The 18,468-nt window shown below is 38.5% G+C and overlaps 1 protein-coding gene across 3 annotated transcripts in view; it reads left to right on the top strand.

The window, feature by feature from the left end:
* The window catches only part of AK5 (adenylate kinase 5), a 271,283-nt gene that overhangs the window by 23,126 nt on the left and 229,689 nt on the right, over positions 1-18,468 (top strand). For 2 of the 3 annotated variants that reach the window (XM_054691446.1, XM_054691445.1), the window contains exons 1-2: positions 13,141-13,433; positions 17,758-17,944. In XM_054691446.1, coding sequence (XP_054547421.1) covers positions 13,374-13,433; positions 17,758-17,944 — 247 coding nt within the window. In that variant the 5' untranslated portion in view covers positions 13,141-13,373. Of the gene's footprint in view, positions 1-13,140; positions 13,434-17,757; positions 17,945-18,468 lie in introns of those variants that run through there. The other variant, XM_054691447.1, reaches the window with a different exon arrangement.

The raw sequence follows: 18,468 nt of genomic DNA, 5'->3' as shown, positions 1-18,468 counted from the left end.
CATAGTGCTGAAACTTAACCCCTTGTGCTACCAGGAAGCCCCCCCAAAAGTGGTCATTCCTACAAAAGAACGTAAATTGGCATTATCGGTGGAAATATAAATTATGCAGGCTGACCATTGGTTTGGTTCCAGAACCTGATTTTTGATGACTATTATGAAAATGGCGACAATTCACCATCATATTTACTCATCAGAGAGCCTGGGCATTTAACAAACATCTATGAACTTCATTAATATTTCCACAAACACAGAAATTGAAGCTACTCTGTCAGTGAATCATTCAATTCATTGTGATTTCTCAAACTTTACAACAATGGATGCCAGATTGCAGCTGTAGGAAATAGCTCTTACTTATAAAATTTCAACATATTTATTGGTTGAGTATCCTGAGAGAATATGAAGCAAATGTGATTACCAGTGAAATACATCTTTCTTCAAAACAGTTGGAAGCTCTAGAGATTCGCATATTTTCAAGCATTCAAGATGTGTAAAAGATAGGGTGAGGAAAATAATCCAATGAACCCATCTTTACCAAGAACCAGAGTAACAACTAAAGCTTAGTAACACCCACTTGGAAATTATCATAAAGACTTATATCAGCTAGTTTTTATGTCTGACTCATTACCACCATTTACTTTAAAACATAGAAGCAGTGTCCTGAAAACAATGAGAAGAAAGTAAAAGTGGTGGGATAGCAGAGGCAAATTGAGGGGTGGCTATGAGGAGAAGGGAGCAGCCTCTGTCCATACCCACTATATTCTTTTTCTTTTTCTTTTTTTTTTCTTTTTTGTTTTAAAGGCAGGATTGTTCCACCATCTCCTCTTTAACTTTGAATGACAAGCTGTTGCTACAATGATAATATTTCAATTCATGGATAGTAATTATTCTCATTATAGTACTCAGTGTACCTTGTCTCATAAAAGGTTTTATTTTATGTTTGAACAAAATACTACCAGATTTTATGGGAAGCAGTTATTTCATGGTGCAGAAACCACAGCAAGTTTTATGAAGAACATTATATTGCAAGAGCCCTAAAGTAGGAAGAACTTGGATATGCAAAGTTGGGGAGGTAGTCTAGGCAAAGGAGACATCAGTAAATGTATCCAAGGAGCAAGAAGCAAACCAGCTTAATATGAGCCTAAAATGTGAGAGAGGGATGTTTTGCTAATAAGAATGAGGGTGTTAAATGACAGAAAAAGAAATTCAGTAGGCAATGAAATCAAATCAGTGGCAGCGAATTAAGTTTCAACTTTGCAATTAACCCTCACAATAATTCACTGAATTAGATTAATATTTCCATTTTTATAAAAGAGGAAACTGAGACCCAGATTAGTTAATAACTTGTAGACATCCCATAACTAGGTAAGAAAGAGACAGAGACAAAGCTAGAAATTATGACTCCATAGCATATTCTCTTTCTATTCTATTCTATTTATTGTCCCTTGTTGCATTGTTGTCTTTTGATTTAGTAGCCTTTTCCTCTTTGGAGACTGTGAGCATTTTGCCACACTGGCTTGGGCTTTGTTTTCTGAATACCTTGTGCTCGGCATATAGTATATGATCAACAAATGTTAGTTGAATGAAAGAATAAATATCTAGCAATCCATTTTCTTCAGGACAGGGGTGGGAAGAGCACAAGGGACTATGGTGATGGTGCATGGTGAATTGGTGGTGGGAATTTCATGGGAAATCATACATTGTAGGATGATGTAAAAATAATAAATAAGCATGTATATATCTATATCTGTCTATCTATCTATCTATCTATATATATATAAAAGAAAGACCTATTGAAAGATAGTTATCAAGATCAAAGATATCAAGGATGACTGTCCCCATGAAGCCATTAGGGGCATGTTAGGGCACACCTTCTCTTGAAATTAGGTGCTCAGGATAATAGATATATACAAAAACTTCCTTTTCTCCTTTCACCAATGTTGTTCCATGAAATATTCTTCACAAATAGCACCTAGAAATTTTTGAAAATTACACATGAGAAGACAGGAGAAACACAATTCAAAATTTCCCTGAACGGAATATGCCATAGTCTTTTGACCTCTGGGTATCCATTTGGAGCTTATAATTTTAAAATAAATTAACTGAAGAGAGATTTTGTTTTAAATAATGGAAGTGTTAGCAAAGGCCAACAATTTTTTAGAAAAGCATGGACAAGGTCCTAACAACCTTTTCTCTCCTTTGATTGTGATTCTCCAAAATCAGGGAACTGAGACGGCTGATTGGGAAAGACACCTAGGATCTAGCACCAGTTATCAGAGATTAGTAGACACTTTATTTGTTCTCACTATTTATTTGATTGATTTAAACTGCTATAGACATGAGAAATAATAGTGAAGGCAATTTAAATTCTCAAGCACTGAATTACACTGTAAAAAGAAAAACTTTGTCTATAGCTTGATGCAATTAGCCCACCAGTTCCCCATCTAATAGTCAACATAGATGTTATTTGAAAGTGATAATCCTAAAAAAAACAAATGGGGCAAATGAATTTACAAAATCAAAGCACATCAAACAATGGGGCCTCAAATGCTCACAGAAGATCTATTTAAATTTATTACATTGAAACAATTTGAAGGTATTAATTATGTATTTGACACAGTGATATCCAGAATGGAGACAACCACAAAGACACATTTTGGGGGCTGGAGCAGATGATTAAAACAGGTAAAAGATATAAAAGAAAATTCTTAAAAGAACAGAGGAAGAAATCACTTACATCCGTTCATCCATCCATTAAGGCTGAATAAGCATGGCTTTTATTAAGAAAGTTCATTTAAGTGGACACTTGTAGGTATGGAATTATCCACTACCTGAAAAACAGAGGAAACTATAATACGAGGGAATCAAATAAGTGTCCAGAAATAAATAAATAAATAAATAAATAATACACACACGCACGCACACGCACGATGTATGGATTACCTGTGATCAATATAGTGAAAAATATACTTAGCCAAAGTAAACTGGAATGAAACTAGAGTGCCTGGAATTCTATGCCAAAAAAAAATTTGCAGTTTATTCTCCAATCCAACACATTCCAATAGAACTTTCTGTGATGATAAGAATGGTCTATATCTGCATTATCCAACTTGGTGGCCACTAGTCACCCATGGCTATTTAGTACTTGAAGTGTGGTAAATTTAGTTCAGAAACTGAATGTTCGTTTTTTTGTATTAAACTTATTAATAATTAAAGCATTTAAATAACCACATGTGGCTAATGGTAGACAACAGTAGTTGCCAAATTTTTTGCAAGTGAGAGCAACCTGATTGGAGAAATGATATATATAGTACATGTTTTCTTTTGTACAATCTAAAATGATGATTTATTTGGGGAAGGGAACTCTTTAAATTAATCATTGCTCATGTATTTCCACTAGATCTTTCATTTTATGATTTCATTTAGTTAGGAAAAAAGTGTGAATGTTAATAATTGTACTGCAGACACACAATTAGTAGAGGAAACGTGGCTAAATGGAATAGATTAAAAACAACAGAAGCAGATGGTAAATTCTCATAAGTTTTAAAAAATTCTAGCATACTAACATGAGTGTCTTGTGACTTTTGAGAAATAGCACATTTCATTCCTTGGATGGAAAGATTATATCTTACTCATCCTAAGCTGATTAATGTATGTATTACTAATAGATTGTTCATGAGCTATGTAATAAAAATAGAAAAATAAGTAATTTAGATGCTCAAAAGGGCATGTTGGTTCTGACACATACGTGATTTAGGAATTTTAGTGCACTAGGCTCACAGAATTACCATTTATCAATAATGACAAAAAAGAATAAGAACTCAAATGTGTTGTTTGTATTCTACAGAAATATTTTTTAAAATTATATTGATGTCATAGGCTGATTTTTCTCTGGGGCTTATGTGATACTCAAAAAGGCTTTTACTTCAAAGCGTATGTCAGAATATTTCTTTAAATTAAACTGAAAATGAGTTTGTACATATTTTAGCTATAGTTTTTAAATTTGGAGTTCAAGTTGTTTTATTGTAATCAGGCTAGGTTGACTGATTAAGATTAGATTTGATGGTATTACAGATTTGTTTTTTTTTTAAGATTTATTTATATATATAAGAACTGGGGTACAGGTCAGAGGTGCAGGAGGGTGAGAGGATTGACAGAAGACAGAGTGGGGAACAGAACAGGCAGACTGACTGAAATACACTGCTGAGGGAGCAGCAGGCAACGAGGAGAGGTCTGCTGTGCCATGTGGGTATCTCCCTGACCAGCCGGGGGTTGAACTCATGCTTCAGAGTTTGCAGATAGCTTCATAGTGCTGTGCTTAACCCGTTATGCCACCAGGGAGGCCCTGTATTACAGATTTGATAGCTAAAATATTTATGCAATTGAATGGATATTAAATTCCTAAAAAAATTAAGTTCCATGTAAACTTGTGAAATGAGTGGAAATGAGTCTCTTGCCCAAGAAGTTAACTGCAAAACATGTAAGTTAATGTAGCATGTAGGTTATTTTGGAGCTCAGATGGCTGTCATAAGATTAAATTTGGGGAAAACAGAAATGTAGTCAATATGTTGTAAGGAAACTCCACTCTGGGGCAGCACCCTCCAGAGGAAGTCAGTTTCTTTCTCTGTGTCTATGTGCTTTTGTACGTGTGGCCAATTAGTTAATTGTCTCCTAGTATCCTTGGCCAAAAAGCATGTTGTCATCCTTGATGTTTTCTCTTTCTCTCATATATATCATGTCCAATCTGTCAAGAAATCCTATGTGTTCAATCTTTAAAATATATGTAGCATCTTGCCAGTTCTCATTGCCTCAGCTGCCACCATCTCTCTTGAAAACCACAATAGCTTCCCAGCTCTTACCTCTCTTAAACCTCTTCCTAAAACAGCAGACAGACAATCCTGTAAAAATATAAGTCAGAACAAGTTGGTTTTGGCTCTAAACCCTTTAATAATTTTCTGCTTCATTCAGAGTAAAAGTTCAAGGACTCACTTCTGTTTCCAAGGTCCTAAACAATTTGTGTGCATTGTTCTCGAACTTCTCTTTCAATCTGCTCCAGCCACATTGCCTCCCTGCTGTTGCCAGAACAGGTTAGGCACCCTCCCTCCCTGAGACAGGTAAACTGACTGCTCCTCAGATATTGGCAGGGCTAACTCGCTTATCTTCCCAAGTATTTGCTGAAACATCACTTTCTCCATGAGATCTTCCTTGAGCACTGTAGGGGAAATGGTTTTTTTCAGGCTTTTCTGCCCTCCCACCATTAGGATTGCCCTGCCTGATGGGGCACCTGCACTTACTACATTGTAAGCTGTGTTGTTTACTTCTGTGGCTCATGGCTTGGTATTGAGATACCTGCCAAGAGAAGCAGAAGCAGGAGAAGAGGCAGGAGAGAAAGAAGGGGAGAAAGAAGCCAGAGAAGCCCAGAGTGAAGACTTGCCTGGGGCTTGGAGGCCTGCTTGGCTCCTTGCCCCCCAGGGCACCCCTGCCTACCCTGTACCCTGTTGCTGCATTACACGTAAAAGCTCAATAAAGCCTGAGAAAGCCACAGTGGGCTCCAGGACTCCTTTACCAGGACTGCTCTGATCATCAGAAAACCAGCTCTGTGCTCATCCTGACACTACAAGCACTCTATTTAAAATTGTAACCAACATTTTTATCATCCATTACTCTTTCCTTCTCCATGGCATTTATCACCTAACAATGTATACTTATTTATGATACACAATGTTTATTTTCTCTCCTTCCTAGATAGATGTTCCATGTATATGTATCATTCCCCTATGTGTGTGGCAGCACAGCAGTGCCAGCAATATCTCGCACGTAGTAGGTACTTAAGAAATAGTTGATTGAGTGAGTTATCATAAAATTATCATATTTTCATTGTATATAACCTAAACATGTATTTATAAATCATATGTTTCTAGACATTATTCTCAGCCCCTAAAGATACTCCTTAAAGACACTCCCATGTGTTAAATCAGGAATCTCTACAAATTAACACTTTCCTATCAACATGGTACAATTTTATAAGACTTTGACATGTCTGTTTTCAAAAATATGGAAAGTTTCCTTTCCCTTGCCAGGCATCTCTCTGATTTTTTTGACTGAGTCCTAAGCATTCTGTAGATACAAATATAAATAGTTCGTTAATACGTATCTATTTTAGGCAAGCATTTGCCCAAAAATACTGGGAAAATAAAGATTTCTAGGACATGGTCCCATTCTGTTAAAAAGAAAACTCAGACCCTCCCAGCGAGAGAGACTAAATTATAAATAAATGATTACAATATTGCATAGTGTTACAAACAGCATAGTGCTCTTAGCATCAATTTAAAAGGGCTATCCCCAGAACTGTCCTGGAGGTCTCTTTGTGTCATTTCATTCCTTTGTGGGGAACCATGCCCTGACTTCTAACAGCATAGATTAGTTTTGCTAGTTTTTGCACTTTATATAAAAGAAATTATATAGTCTGAATCTTTTGTGTCTGGTGCTTACTCAATATGTTATTTCTGAGACCCAGGCCTATTGTTACTTGCAGCTGTATTGTTGACTCTCATTGCTTACAGTATTCCACTTAGTGAATATTAACACAATACATGGATTTTACTGTTTGTGAACGTGAGAGGAGTTTCTAGTTTGGAGCTATTTAGAATAGTGCTTTTATAAATATCCTAATATATATCTTTCGGTAAATACAAAAATACATAAGCTCAGCTTTAATAGTTATTTCCAACTAGTTTTCCAAAATGATTGTGCAAGTTTGCATTATCCCAGCAGTGTATGTGGGTTCTGATTACTCATAGCCTCATTAACATTGGTATTGACTGTAGTTTTTCAATGTAACCGTTCTCGTGGGTATACAGCGGTATCATTTTATTTAATTTGCATTTCTAGTGATGACTAATGTAATTATTACCTTTCACACATCTGTTGACCACCTGAATTTGGATTTGAAGATCTTATTTTGCAAAGTGTCTGCTCAAGTCTTTGGTTTGTTTTTCTCTTACATCATTTCTTATTGATTTGTATAGAGAGAGGGAGAGTGAAGTGGGGAGGGAGGACATGTTTGTGTGTATCCAGTAGATGTATTTATTCAGCTTTTTCATTGGATATATGTATTTCAAATATTTTCTCCCACTCAAAAGAGAATATTTTTAGTCTCTCTTTTCTTAAATTGCATTATTATTTATTGAGGTGACAGTGATTTACAACATTGCATGTAATTTAGGGGTATATTTTCACACTGTTTGCCACCAAAGCACCAATAATCCTGCACCATAGCCCACTGAGTTCCCTCTCCCCTTTGCTCTCCCACCTTCATATTCCCCCTCTAGTAGCCTCAATTCTAAAGTCAGATTTCTAGGGTTTGTTTGCTTTTTTCTGTTCCTTTGTTTTGTTTCTTTATATTTCACATATCACCCTCCTTTTCTGAAATCACCCTCCTTTTCTGTCTCTTAGTGGTGTCTTGTGAGGAACACAAGTTATTATTCTTAATGTACTCCAATTTAAAATTACTTCTCTTACTACAAACAGCTTTAATGAAATATTTAAGAAAACTTTATCTACTTCTTGGTCACACACATTTTCCTATGTTTTCTTCTAAAATGTGTAATTCTAAAATCCATCTAGATTCATTTTTGTGTAGATATTTCAATGAATTTCTACTTATGTGATCTGAGACTTGGTTTCATTGTTTCCTTATCCAGAAATGGAAATCAATGCCACTATTTAATTCACTTAGGTGAATTATATCAGACCATGTGACTAAATGGTGTGTAAGATACTGAGCTGGACACTGTGTAAGACTTTATACAAAGATAAATTCCTTCCCAAAGGTGTTGTTAGCCTATTAAAGAATACATACAGTTTTGCAAATAACTGTTCTTAAAGGCGGAATATGACAAACACTATAATAGAGCCATAAACAGAAGCACAATTGTGGGAGAGCAACAAAAGAATAAATAATGAGGAAAAAAAGGAACTATGAAAAAAGGACTCAAATTAGAAGGAAAATGACACAATGTAGGACATAGCAAGGTAGATTACAATTGTTATGATGGATATTTTAATGTGCAATTTTAATAAATAAGAATAGAAATTGTAATTCCTTTTAAGAGCGTGCAATACAGATAGAATGCTCATTTAAAAAAAAAAGATTTATTTATTTATACAAGCACTGGGTACAGTCAGAAGCGCAGGAGGGTGAGAAAATTCACCAGAGCCAGAGTGGGAAGCAGAGCAGGCAGAAGGACCGAAGTACACTGCTGAGGGGAGCAGCGGGCGGCAGGAGAGGTCTGTGTGCCATGCGGGACCTTCCTCCGGTGGCCAGGGAGCAGCCAGGGATCGAACCGGCACTGCAGAGGCTGCGGGCAGCTTTGCAACCCAGCGCTCAACCGCTGCGCCACCGGGGAGGCCCTAGAATGCTCATTCACTCAAAATTGGTTATGGCACTAAAATTGGATTCAACCTTTCTGGAAATTGGTTAAGTCAACAATCACAAAATGCATTTTCCATTTTAACCAGTAATACTACTTTTGGAAATTGTTCTAAACAATTAAAAATGTGGAAAAATATTCATAATTCCTCATGCAAGAATCGCTTGTATTAACATAACAGTAAAAGCAACCAAAAATGTGCAGCGATAGTACAAAATGGCTCAGTTGTTTATGTCAAAGCTTCTCAATGAACTCTTGCAAAGTCATTCTAAAAGATGGCTATATAGAACATGGGATTGTGTGAAATTACAGTTGTGACAATGTTTCTGAAAATCTGTGTGTCTGGAGGGAAAAGCTGTAAGGGAAAACAGCTATAATGAAGTTTTTAAGGATGGTGAAGAAAAGCTGAAGGAATATCTATTTTTAAAACTTTCTAAGTGCTTTTTTATCATATACATATTTATATGAGTCATGTACCTTTGTATCCCACCATAACAACCCTCCTCCACAAATCCACTTCTCTACTATTATTAAAATATATGATTACATTAATCTGTGCTTGATTATTATAAGTCCATCTCTCTATTAAAAAGTTAACCCCTTCATTCTTGTTCTTTGTGGTACCAGCTCCAAACATGGGTCTGGAACATAAAAAATTATTTCATATTTGCGAGATGAATGAGTATATTTACGAAAAGATAGGATTTTCCAAGACTTTGTCATTCTCAGTATATAAATTATTTAACTTGATAACTTCCCTAATACTTTTAGACACCATGGGAAAGATTTCCATCTCTCACCTATAACTCATTTGTAGTGATCTCTGAGATCCGGAATCCAACTGTCTGAGCAAAAGGAAATTCCACTTTGGTGGAAGGTTGTGTTACTAATTATTTAAGGCTGCTTTAACCCCAGATATCATACACATTTATTTTTTTAAAAAGCAAACGTTTCAGAAAGACCTTCTAAAAATAAAACATGTAAATAAGGAACATATCAGAACAATATGCATATATATGGAAGGTCTTATATATTTAATTTTTTTCAGGGTAAACAATGTATTTGCAAATGGTCCAGCATATAAAAAAGACTGGATTTTCAATCAGTGAGGGAAATAGAATAATTAGGAGGGAACTATTTTTTTTTTTCTGAATGGGGAAATTCCAGCACTCAAAAATTCAATAAGTAGGAATGTTGTATATTGTCTGTTCAACCTCTGAGCTGAGAAAAACCTTTCAAACAGAAAGGACCTTGGGCAATTAGAAAATCTATTAAGATAAACTTGTTATACATGTTTTGTTGCTGTTGTGTTTGTGATTTAAATAACACATTTACTTTTGATTACAAAATAACATCTGCTTGAGAAAAAAGAAAGGAAGGAAAGAAAAAGAAAGGGAAGAATGGAAGGATCTATAGAAAACACTGAAAAGTGCAAAGAAAAAATGGTTGCAGGGGATCAAAAACTTGAAAAGCATTAGAAGGATGATGTTCTCAGGGAGAATGCTGCATGAGATTTCACAGCTAGACTGATTAACTCTTGGCATATCCTTGAAATTAGGCAGAGTATCAGTTATATTAGGAGAATAATACATATTTCACAGATTGGTTTAAGAATTAAATGACAGACATATAAATATGCAGTATATTTTATTTAAAGGACTTATCACATTGCCTGACTCATAACAAACAAATTTTTACCTTGGTTATGGCCAAACTTGTTAGCACATTACCACTGCTAACTGCACAAATGTCTATGGGTGATTCCACTAGTCTGCTCTACTGGGACAGGGAACACACACATATGAGAAATGGTTTGTACTTTTTTACTGAATTTTTTTATAATTACAATATATGGAATTTTTTACAGTTAAAAAAATAGATGGCATAAATATCTGTTAGGAGTGGATGAGACTATAAACATAGACTCCAGCCATGTCTTTAATTTGGGAGGTAGTGTCCTGGATACAAAGCCCTTCAGCATTATTGGTGTGGATGGGGCAAATGATCCCTACTCTTAAACATTTGATTAATAGGGACAAAGCAAGCTCAACCATTTGCTGAGACTTAGCCTGTATATCAGAGTGTGCCCTTTTTAAAGATTACCCAGAGACATAGTCTCTCACTGAAAGTCTCCTCCTTAAGGATATCTGGACCTTTGGAATGTTCTCATTATTGAACTAATGTTATCCCCCTTCCTACTTCCTCTGTCACTTTCAGAAAATAATTCTGAACTCTCTGACCCATTGCTTCAAATCAACACTGAAGCCTGTTTGATTTTCACTTTCATATTTATCACTATCTTGTATGTTCTTGCTCTTCCTTGGCAAGTGGGGTGTTTTTGTTTATCTTCCCTTCATTTATCACTATTTGGTGTTTATGCATTTTTTTTTTTGTTTACTGTCCACTGTACTTCTTACATATTCTCCCCAATAGATGTAAGTTCCTTGACAGAAAGGATCATTTTTTTTCTTTATTCACTGTTTTATCTCAAAAGCTAGCACATTCTCCCAACATAGGAGCTGCAGAGAGTCTATCTGGAGATTCCAGTAATTATCTTGATTTGTTCAGGTTTACAGGAATATACCCCCAAATAAACCAAGGGCAAAAGGCCATGAACCTTTAATATGCCTATCCTTAGCATTTTATCTCAGGGTTCTGATGGCTGGAATGTATTTGCTGTTTCTTGTCCTTCTCTTTCCTCTCTTACAAACCATCAGTCTGGCTTTTAAGTTTTATATTTCCCTCAGGCCACCACTCCCTTTGCAAAAGTAATTATGAACATCTTGCCTCTTTGATACAGCTTGCTTTACCCTGCAACACACCCAAAAGTACTGATTATCAGTGCATAAAGCAACCTGAAAACTTGCCATATCTTCAGTTACTCTGTTTTTCAGGCTATCTAGAATGCTTAGTGCAATGCAGTCTTTTTTTAACCATTCTTTTTCTATAAGCAAGTTGGCATCCTGGCCCAGCTACACTAAAGTACATTTAGAATTGTGTGTTCATTCAGGATGCATTCTCTTCCAGGAGGGGAGAGAGGGTGAGCTGTGGTAGCCCAGATTCTTGTCTGAAAGAGTGACCTTGAGAGGTTCTACAGAAAATGGCTTCATCACTGTCCTACAGAAAGGTGCTTCTCAGCTGTGCCTGTGCACAGCGTAAGCCGTCAGGTCATGGAACATGGTAAAGTTCAAGCATTGTTGTATCGCTACTGCTATGCTACAGCTATTGCTGTAAACTGCTTTAAAATAAGGTCAAGAAATGTTAGAAGGTGAGACTGTAAGTGATGCGGCATATTCCGAGGGCAGAAAACAAATTTCCATGGAACTGGAGCACCTGCCTAATTTAAGGCTACCATATGACACGTGGTTTCACAAGTGTTCAGAAACCTTCATTTACTTTACAAAACTTAATTAATTCTTGAGTTCCCTCCCTATGGTAAAGCAAAACTGCAGCTAGAGTTAATGCTTTAGTAGCAGTTGCTATGGGACAAGAAATGGAATCAAGAAAAGATCTGCAGAGATGAACTTGCAAGAGACATGAAGTAGTCGCAGTGTTGCTTCTCTCCATGATGTCACCCCAGATGTCAGTGCCTCAGTCTCCTTTTCACTCACATACTCTCCCAAAGCGTCAGGCCTTGCCCACAGCTAGAGGTTATACTCTGAAGGTGACCTGGACCATCTTTCAAACAGGCAGTGAAAAGGTGTCTTAATAGGGGAAATTGTAGCTAGGAGTGTTACAGGGCAGCCTCCTTTCCCCCTAACAGGAGGAGGATGGAACACTTTGTGATGGTCTTTGCCTGCATCTTTGCCTCAGCACGCCCCCCCCCTCCCTGCCCCATACTCATTCAGGATGCTGGGGAGCCCACGGTTCACCAAATGCACACTCTTCAGATCCCATTAATGTTGGCACCTATCCCACCTACTAAGCATGTTTCCGATTTAAGTGATCTCCAGCTCTCATCATCCACTTCTCTCCTTCTTCTCCTTCCCCTTCCTCTGTAAGGAGAAAATTAGTTCACCATTTACTAATCCTGTTAATGATTTCAGGTTCCCTCTAAGAACTTCATCTGTAAGAACTTGTGACACTAACAGGGAAAAAGAATTGAAACAAGCTAGGAAAAGTTTTCTAAAGGACAGACATACTCAGGACCTAAAAAATAATTTTCAGGGGATGGATGTCGCGCCATGAATTCCCTTTTCTTCTTGCCTCCAGTTCCCTCTCATGAAAGATCAGTAACCACCTTAGGAATAAATGATAAAATCTGTGATGACAATCAGGTTTCTTACTAGTAGTTCCTTGGGGACGCAGAAGAGTGTGTGTGTGTGTGCGTGTGCGTGTGTGTGTGTGTGTGTGTGTGTGTGTGTGTGTAAGAAGTTCCGGAGAAAGGAAAGGGTCACAGGCTCCCAGAGACCCCGCCTCTGCTCCTCTGACCACCTGGCCCCGGCTCGCGGCGTCCCCGGGCGGCCAGTGCAGGGAAGCGCCGCGCGGGGCGGTGGCGCTGCGCGGAGGGGTGTGCCTGCGAGCCCCTCGCGCGCGCCCGTCCCCACCCACGCACCCCGCGCCCGCCCGCGCAGCGTGACTGGCCTCCGCTGCAGCCCAGACTCGGGAAGGTGCAGAGCTGGAGAGGCAGGCGGGCTGCTGCCTGGCGTCGGCGGCGCTGTCCTCCCTCCTCCGCTGCCTCCGCCCCTCCCCTGCGGCCGCGCTGCCTGGGAACCCGGGAAGCCGCTGCTCCGAGCCCGCAGCTCCTGCGCGGGGAACAGCACCAAATCGCGGGCGGCGGGGGCGCCGAGGGGGCTGTGACCTCGGCGGGCAGAGCTGAGCGTGAGTGTCTGCGGGTGAGCGCGAGGCTGCACCCTTGCTCGGCGCGGACCCCGCCAGCTGGCCTCAGTTCTCCGCAGCCCGGGAACCTCCCCGCCTGCGCCCCGGGGCACGCGCGGCAGAGCCATGAACACCAACGATGCCAAGGAATACCTGGCCCGGAGGGAAATCCCGCAGCTTTTCGAGGTAGGGGGCAGCTCCGGCAGAAGGGCTGGAGGATCCGGGGAGATTCATCCAGGGGTTCCTAGTGAGGGAGCCGTGTCCCGTCCCGCCATGCAGACGGGGGGCATGGAAGTGAAGGGGCTTGCAGAAATATCTCGCCCACTGAGTCGGGGTAGCTTCCTTTCCCCAGGGTTGCCAGAGTCCTTGCCTTATAGGTGGGCTCAGAAACCCGCATCTCGATATTAAGTTTTAGTCTTCCAGCGGGGTTCTGGAAGCAGAATGCCCACAGGCACCCCTCAAATGTGGACACTGGGTGGGCAGCACGCTGCGGCCCCCCGCGCTCACTTGGGGTGAGAGCCAGGCGCCGCGCTCACTTGGAGTGAGAGCCAGGCCAGGTGGCGCCCAGGAGCTAGCAAGGACTCGAACCTCAGAAGGAGAGGGCTCTAGTCCCCCAGCGCTCGGAGGCTAGGCACACCCCTCTTCCTCGGAGAAGGGGATGTGTGGACCAAAGCAGCCCTCCTCGGGGGCAGTTAGAACAGAGGGATGAAGATTTAAAAACCAAAATCAAACCCATCAAGTGCTGCGCTGCTCCCGAGTGCCTGGCCCCAGAGCTGCTCTGCGCTTTCGGTGAATGAACTCCTGAGCACGTTTTCCCATCGCTTTGGAAGCTCCCTGACAGCAGCTCCCATGTGCCCATTTCCAACCCACCGAGAGAACTCGGGTTGCAGTGGCGAGCGGCGAAGCGGGCGTGACTCCTGTTGCTGAGTCTTGAGACCGCACCGCCGCACCATCTGCACCAGGGGCCCGGCGCGGGGAGGGGCGGGGGGCGCAGAGCGGGCGGCGGGGACTCTTTGAGAATGTGGGCGCATTGCCTTGAGGAATGAAGGAGCCTTGTTTAGTTCGAAACCACAGCCTACGTCGAAGATCGCTTTGCTTTCTTTCTCTCTCTCCATATTTGAATTTTAAAACATTCCTGAATCCTATGTGTTTTTGCTTAGGTTAAAAAAAAAGAGAGAATGAAGGCGAGCCAGCCTTCATAGAGAGCGGTCTGAAAGGAGAATTACATTCACTGAAAAACTGGCTCCCCATTTCTGAAAGATAGGCTGAGTAAACTAAATGATAGGCTGATAAGAGTAAACTGAGGATCATGAGTTGTTCTTTCTCCTGTTAGGGGGTTTGTTCTGTTAAAAGAAATTTTAACACCACTTGGGAAAATTATTTTGCCCCTGTATCCCAAATTATCTTTAAAATAGGTCGCCATAATCACATATCTTCATTTTTTTTCCTCACTTCTGTAAGTCACCGCTTGTAGTTCCATTAGAAGCCAAGATTTCCAGGTAAACCACCCACTGAGCCTGGTATGTGAAGCCCAAATCTAGAAAGTGTGTTACTCATTCATGCGTGAAAATAATCAGTTGGCATAGCATAGGGGCAAGTCTTGGGAATGTGTGAGATTCTTGTTGCATTTTTCTTTTTAAAAAATTTTTCAAAAGTGAATATGGAGATGAAGAGCTGAAGAATTTTTGTCATAAACACTGCCACTGAGAACAATTTCATTTGTACACATCTAAAAGAATAATTAGAAATATCTGCGGGGGGGGGGGAGTCACCTGATTGCAAAGTGCTACTGAACAGTACATCCTTTTTGTTTATAAATGTGGGCATTGTTTTTCCTTGTTGGTAACCTCAGAGAATTTTGATAGTTTGTTCATGAAAATCTATCCTGTGTATGCAAATTGTTTTGGTAGGCTTTTTTGTTCAGGTTTTATGCTTTTCTTTTTTTTTTCTGCCTATGAATAGGACTTTTAAAATAGTGCCACTCAGAAGAGGAAGTCAACTCCCCTAGGTGAAATGTAGTAATTCCATGTACTTAAATGCAATCCTTGACAGCAGGAAAATGAACAGAGACTGCTGCTGGCCTCCTAAGGCTCCATCCTTCTAGAAAGAAGAATCTGTGATATGTACAGCACAAGATAGAAGTAAAACCTGGCAGTTCTCCACATGATAAGTGTAGACAGCAAAACTGTAAATGCGTTAAGTTTCCAAACTGGATTTTCTCTTTGAAAGTCACATAGGTATACAAAGTATCTAGGTGTACAAAGTTTAACAATTAGGTATCAGACCCCAGTTATGGCTATTAAACACCATTATAAACCAAGTAACTGATTATTGAACTTTTATACTGTATTGTCAAACAAATCAACGTATCTAACTTACTTTTCCAGATTTTTTTCTGACTTGAAACATTACATAGGCAAAATAGGATATCTCTGTTAGGTAGGTCCAAGGTTGAAATGTGTTTCTATTTTTAGACATGTGTTTAAAATAAGACCACTTTTTCCTAATTTTGTGATGAATTCTTAAATCTAGATAACTACATGGTATGTATATATACATACACACACACACACACACACATATATATATATATATATATATAATCTTGTATTACTTGTACAGTGGAACAGAGATTTGGTGATTAACTTGAATGCTGTGGAAAGTTAAACTAGATTATTTAAGTTCGCAGAGGATTAAACCAATGAGACTTGGTAATAATGTCTGCTGGTTATCGTCAATCTGATGGTAGCTGGCTACTAGAAGGAAGGATTTAAGTTATTCATAAAGGAATAGAAGCCATTCTAAAATCAATATCTTATTATAAGGAGTCAGTTTTTTTTTTTTTTTTAGAGAGGTTGGAGATATATATTTTTCTAGTAAAAGAAATACCCATTGTGTATATTCACCCATTTTAGGCAATAATAGGTTAAAAAAAACTAATCATTTTCATATTGCAGTTGATTATTACAAATAATCTAGCATTTTCTTTTTATCCCATAGCATATATTTGCAGGATATAGAGAAAGGACTATATGGGGTTTGGAATCAGAAACATTGAGCTGAAATCCTGGGCCTGCAAGTATATAACTGAGTAAACTTTGTCAACTCACACCTCAGAGCCATGATTTCCTCACCTACAAAATGGGGATAATAATGCCACATAAAATTGATTAGGTTTAAGGACCAGAGTGCATTGAGTAAGCTAATGGGTACAAAGACACAGAGTAAACACTGTTACAGAGTTAAACACTGTTAACATATGAGGGATAAGAGGAGTTACATGTTAGTGTGTATTTGTGAGTTTAGTGCAGATATGTACACATAAACTGAATGTGGGTGCATAGTCTAGTTTTTACCAGGTCTTCTGCAATTGAACTCTCCTAGGGAACATTCTAACCGACACTAGCATTTCAAAGAATGAATGTATCTGGGAAGAATTTTCTTCTACTTTGAGCAAATTACATAAGAATGGTTTGAATACTGTATTTAAGAAAGATGTCAGCCTTTCAAAAGGTGTGTGTTTTGTACATTAATAATGTATATTGGTGATAATAATCCCCAATGCTTTTTCCATAAAACACTCCAAAGGAAAATATTTTGCATATCAGTCAAGTTCCCAGAAGTCAGCATTTCCAAATTTGTAACATCTTTAGAAACTAGTACGTGTGACACATAGGATACCAGGAACAGAAAAAGTAATGAAAGATCATGATTTTTTCCCCTTTGTTATCTCAATGAATACTGTGGTGATTTATTATATATTAAGTAGCATTTTTTTGAGTCTCAAATTTCACAATTTGACTGAATTTTTTCCCCTAATTAGAAATCACTTCAGTATTCACCTTCCATAGCCAGGGAGTTTGTCAGAGGCTAAAGATTATAAGATAAATAAAACTCACACTGCTGTTGAAGAGTTCACAGTTTAGAACAGACCAGCAAATTAATTGATGGTGTCAATATAAATGATCTATTTAGAAAGTGTCCCCAGGAGACTCAAGGGAGACTTCCTGATAATGATAATAATATTACCTAAAACCAACAACAATATTTATCGAGTTGACACTGTGTGCCTGGCACTAAATAAACACTGTTTCAATATTGAAATTTTTAATCCTTAAAAAATGCTCTGAGGTAGGAATTATTATTACCATTTTATAAATTGAAAAACTGAAATTTGGACCCTCTAAGGATGAGTAAGAATGAGATAAATAATGACTGGGGCATTTTTACACTCTGCCCATTATCTCATTTTGATAGAATTCTTCCATTTTAAACTATATAGTTGCCTGAACTGTTTAAAAGCAGAGATTGCCGAGTTGAAAACTAATTGATTAGAAATTTAAGGGGTAATCTTACTCCATCAGATCACAATTCCCCCTCTAGTTGTTTATTAAAAGACAAATAAAAAAAAGAGGAACCCAGAATTTAGAATGGGGCAGACAGACTATTTGAACAAACAAAGATGGTTTGAAAACATGTTTTTACGTGGGCATATTTTGTTGTGTTTCAGAGCCTTTTGAATGGACTGATGTGTTCAAAGCCTGAAGACCCAGTAGAGTACTTGGAAAGTTGTTTACAGAAAGTGAAAGAACTGGGTGGCTGTGACAAGGTGAAATGGGACACATTTGTTAGCCAGGAAAAGAAGACCCTACCCCCACTCAATGGGGGACAATCACGGAGGTCCTTTCTAAGAAATGGTAATGTATTTGTAGAATAATACACAGTTTATAGCTCAAATTGTTCTCTTTTAAAGCATGTCATATAGACTGCAGGAAATGATTCACTTGGTTGGGTTTCCAAATGCTTAGAAGGATATTTGGCCTTAGAACATGATTACTCTCTGCTACTAATTCTAGTAACCTCTTGATAAGACAAACAAATTTACAAAGCATCTAGTGTCTAGTGCTTCATTAAAGGCTTAATGAAATTTTATATTACTGACTTCATTATTTTGCAAAATGAATTATATTTGCAGACTATGAATTTTCTTAAAATTATAAATAAGCCTTTTGCAAATAAGTAAGTAGATGACAGACCAAATTGATAGTTACCACATAACAGTTCAACATTTTTTATTAGCTAGAAAGAGATTTAAGTTTTTAATGTTTCTAAGTTCAGAGTTCATCTTAATGCATCTGATAAGTGCATGTAAGTTGGTACTAGTTAATTCAACAAAGATTTTTTTAAGTAATTACTGAATATAATACATGAGATTAGACAT

The sequence above is a fragment of the Talpa occidentalis genome, unplaced genomic scaffold (assembly GCF_014898055.3).
Source record: "Talpa occidentalis isolate TD23 unplaced genomic scaffold, MPIMG_talOcc4v2.1 talOcc4.9, whole genome shotgun sequence".
Classification (NCBI taxonomy): domain Eukaryota; kingdom Metazoa; phylum Chordata; class Mammalia; order Eulipotyphla; family Talpidae; genus Talpa; species Talpa occidentalis.
The sequence above is the reverse complement of the archived record's forward strand: the minus strand, read 5'-3'. Positions and strand labels throughout refer to the sequence as shown.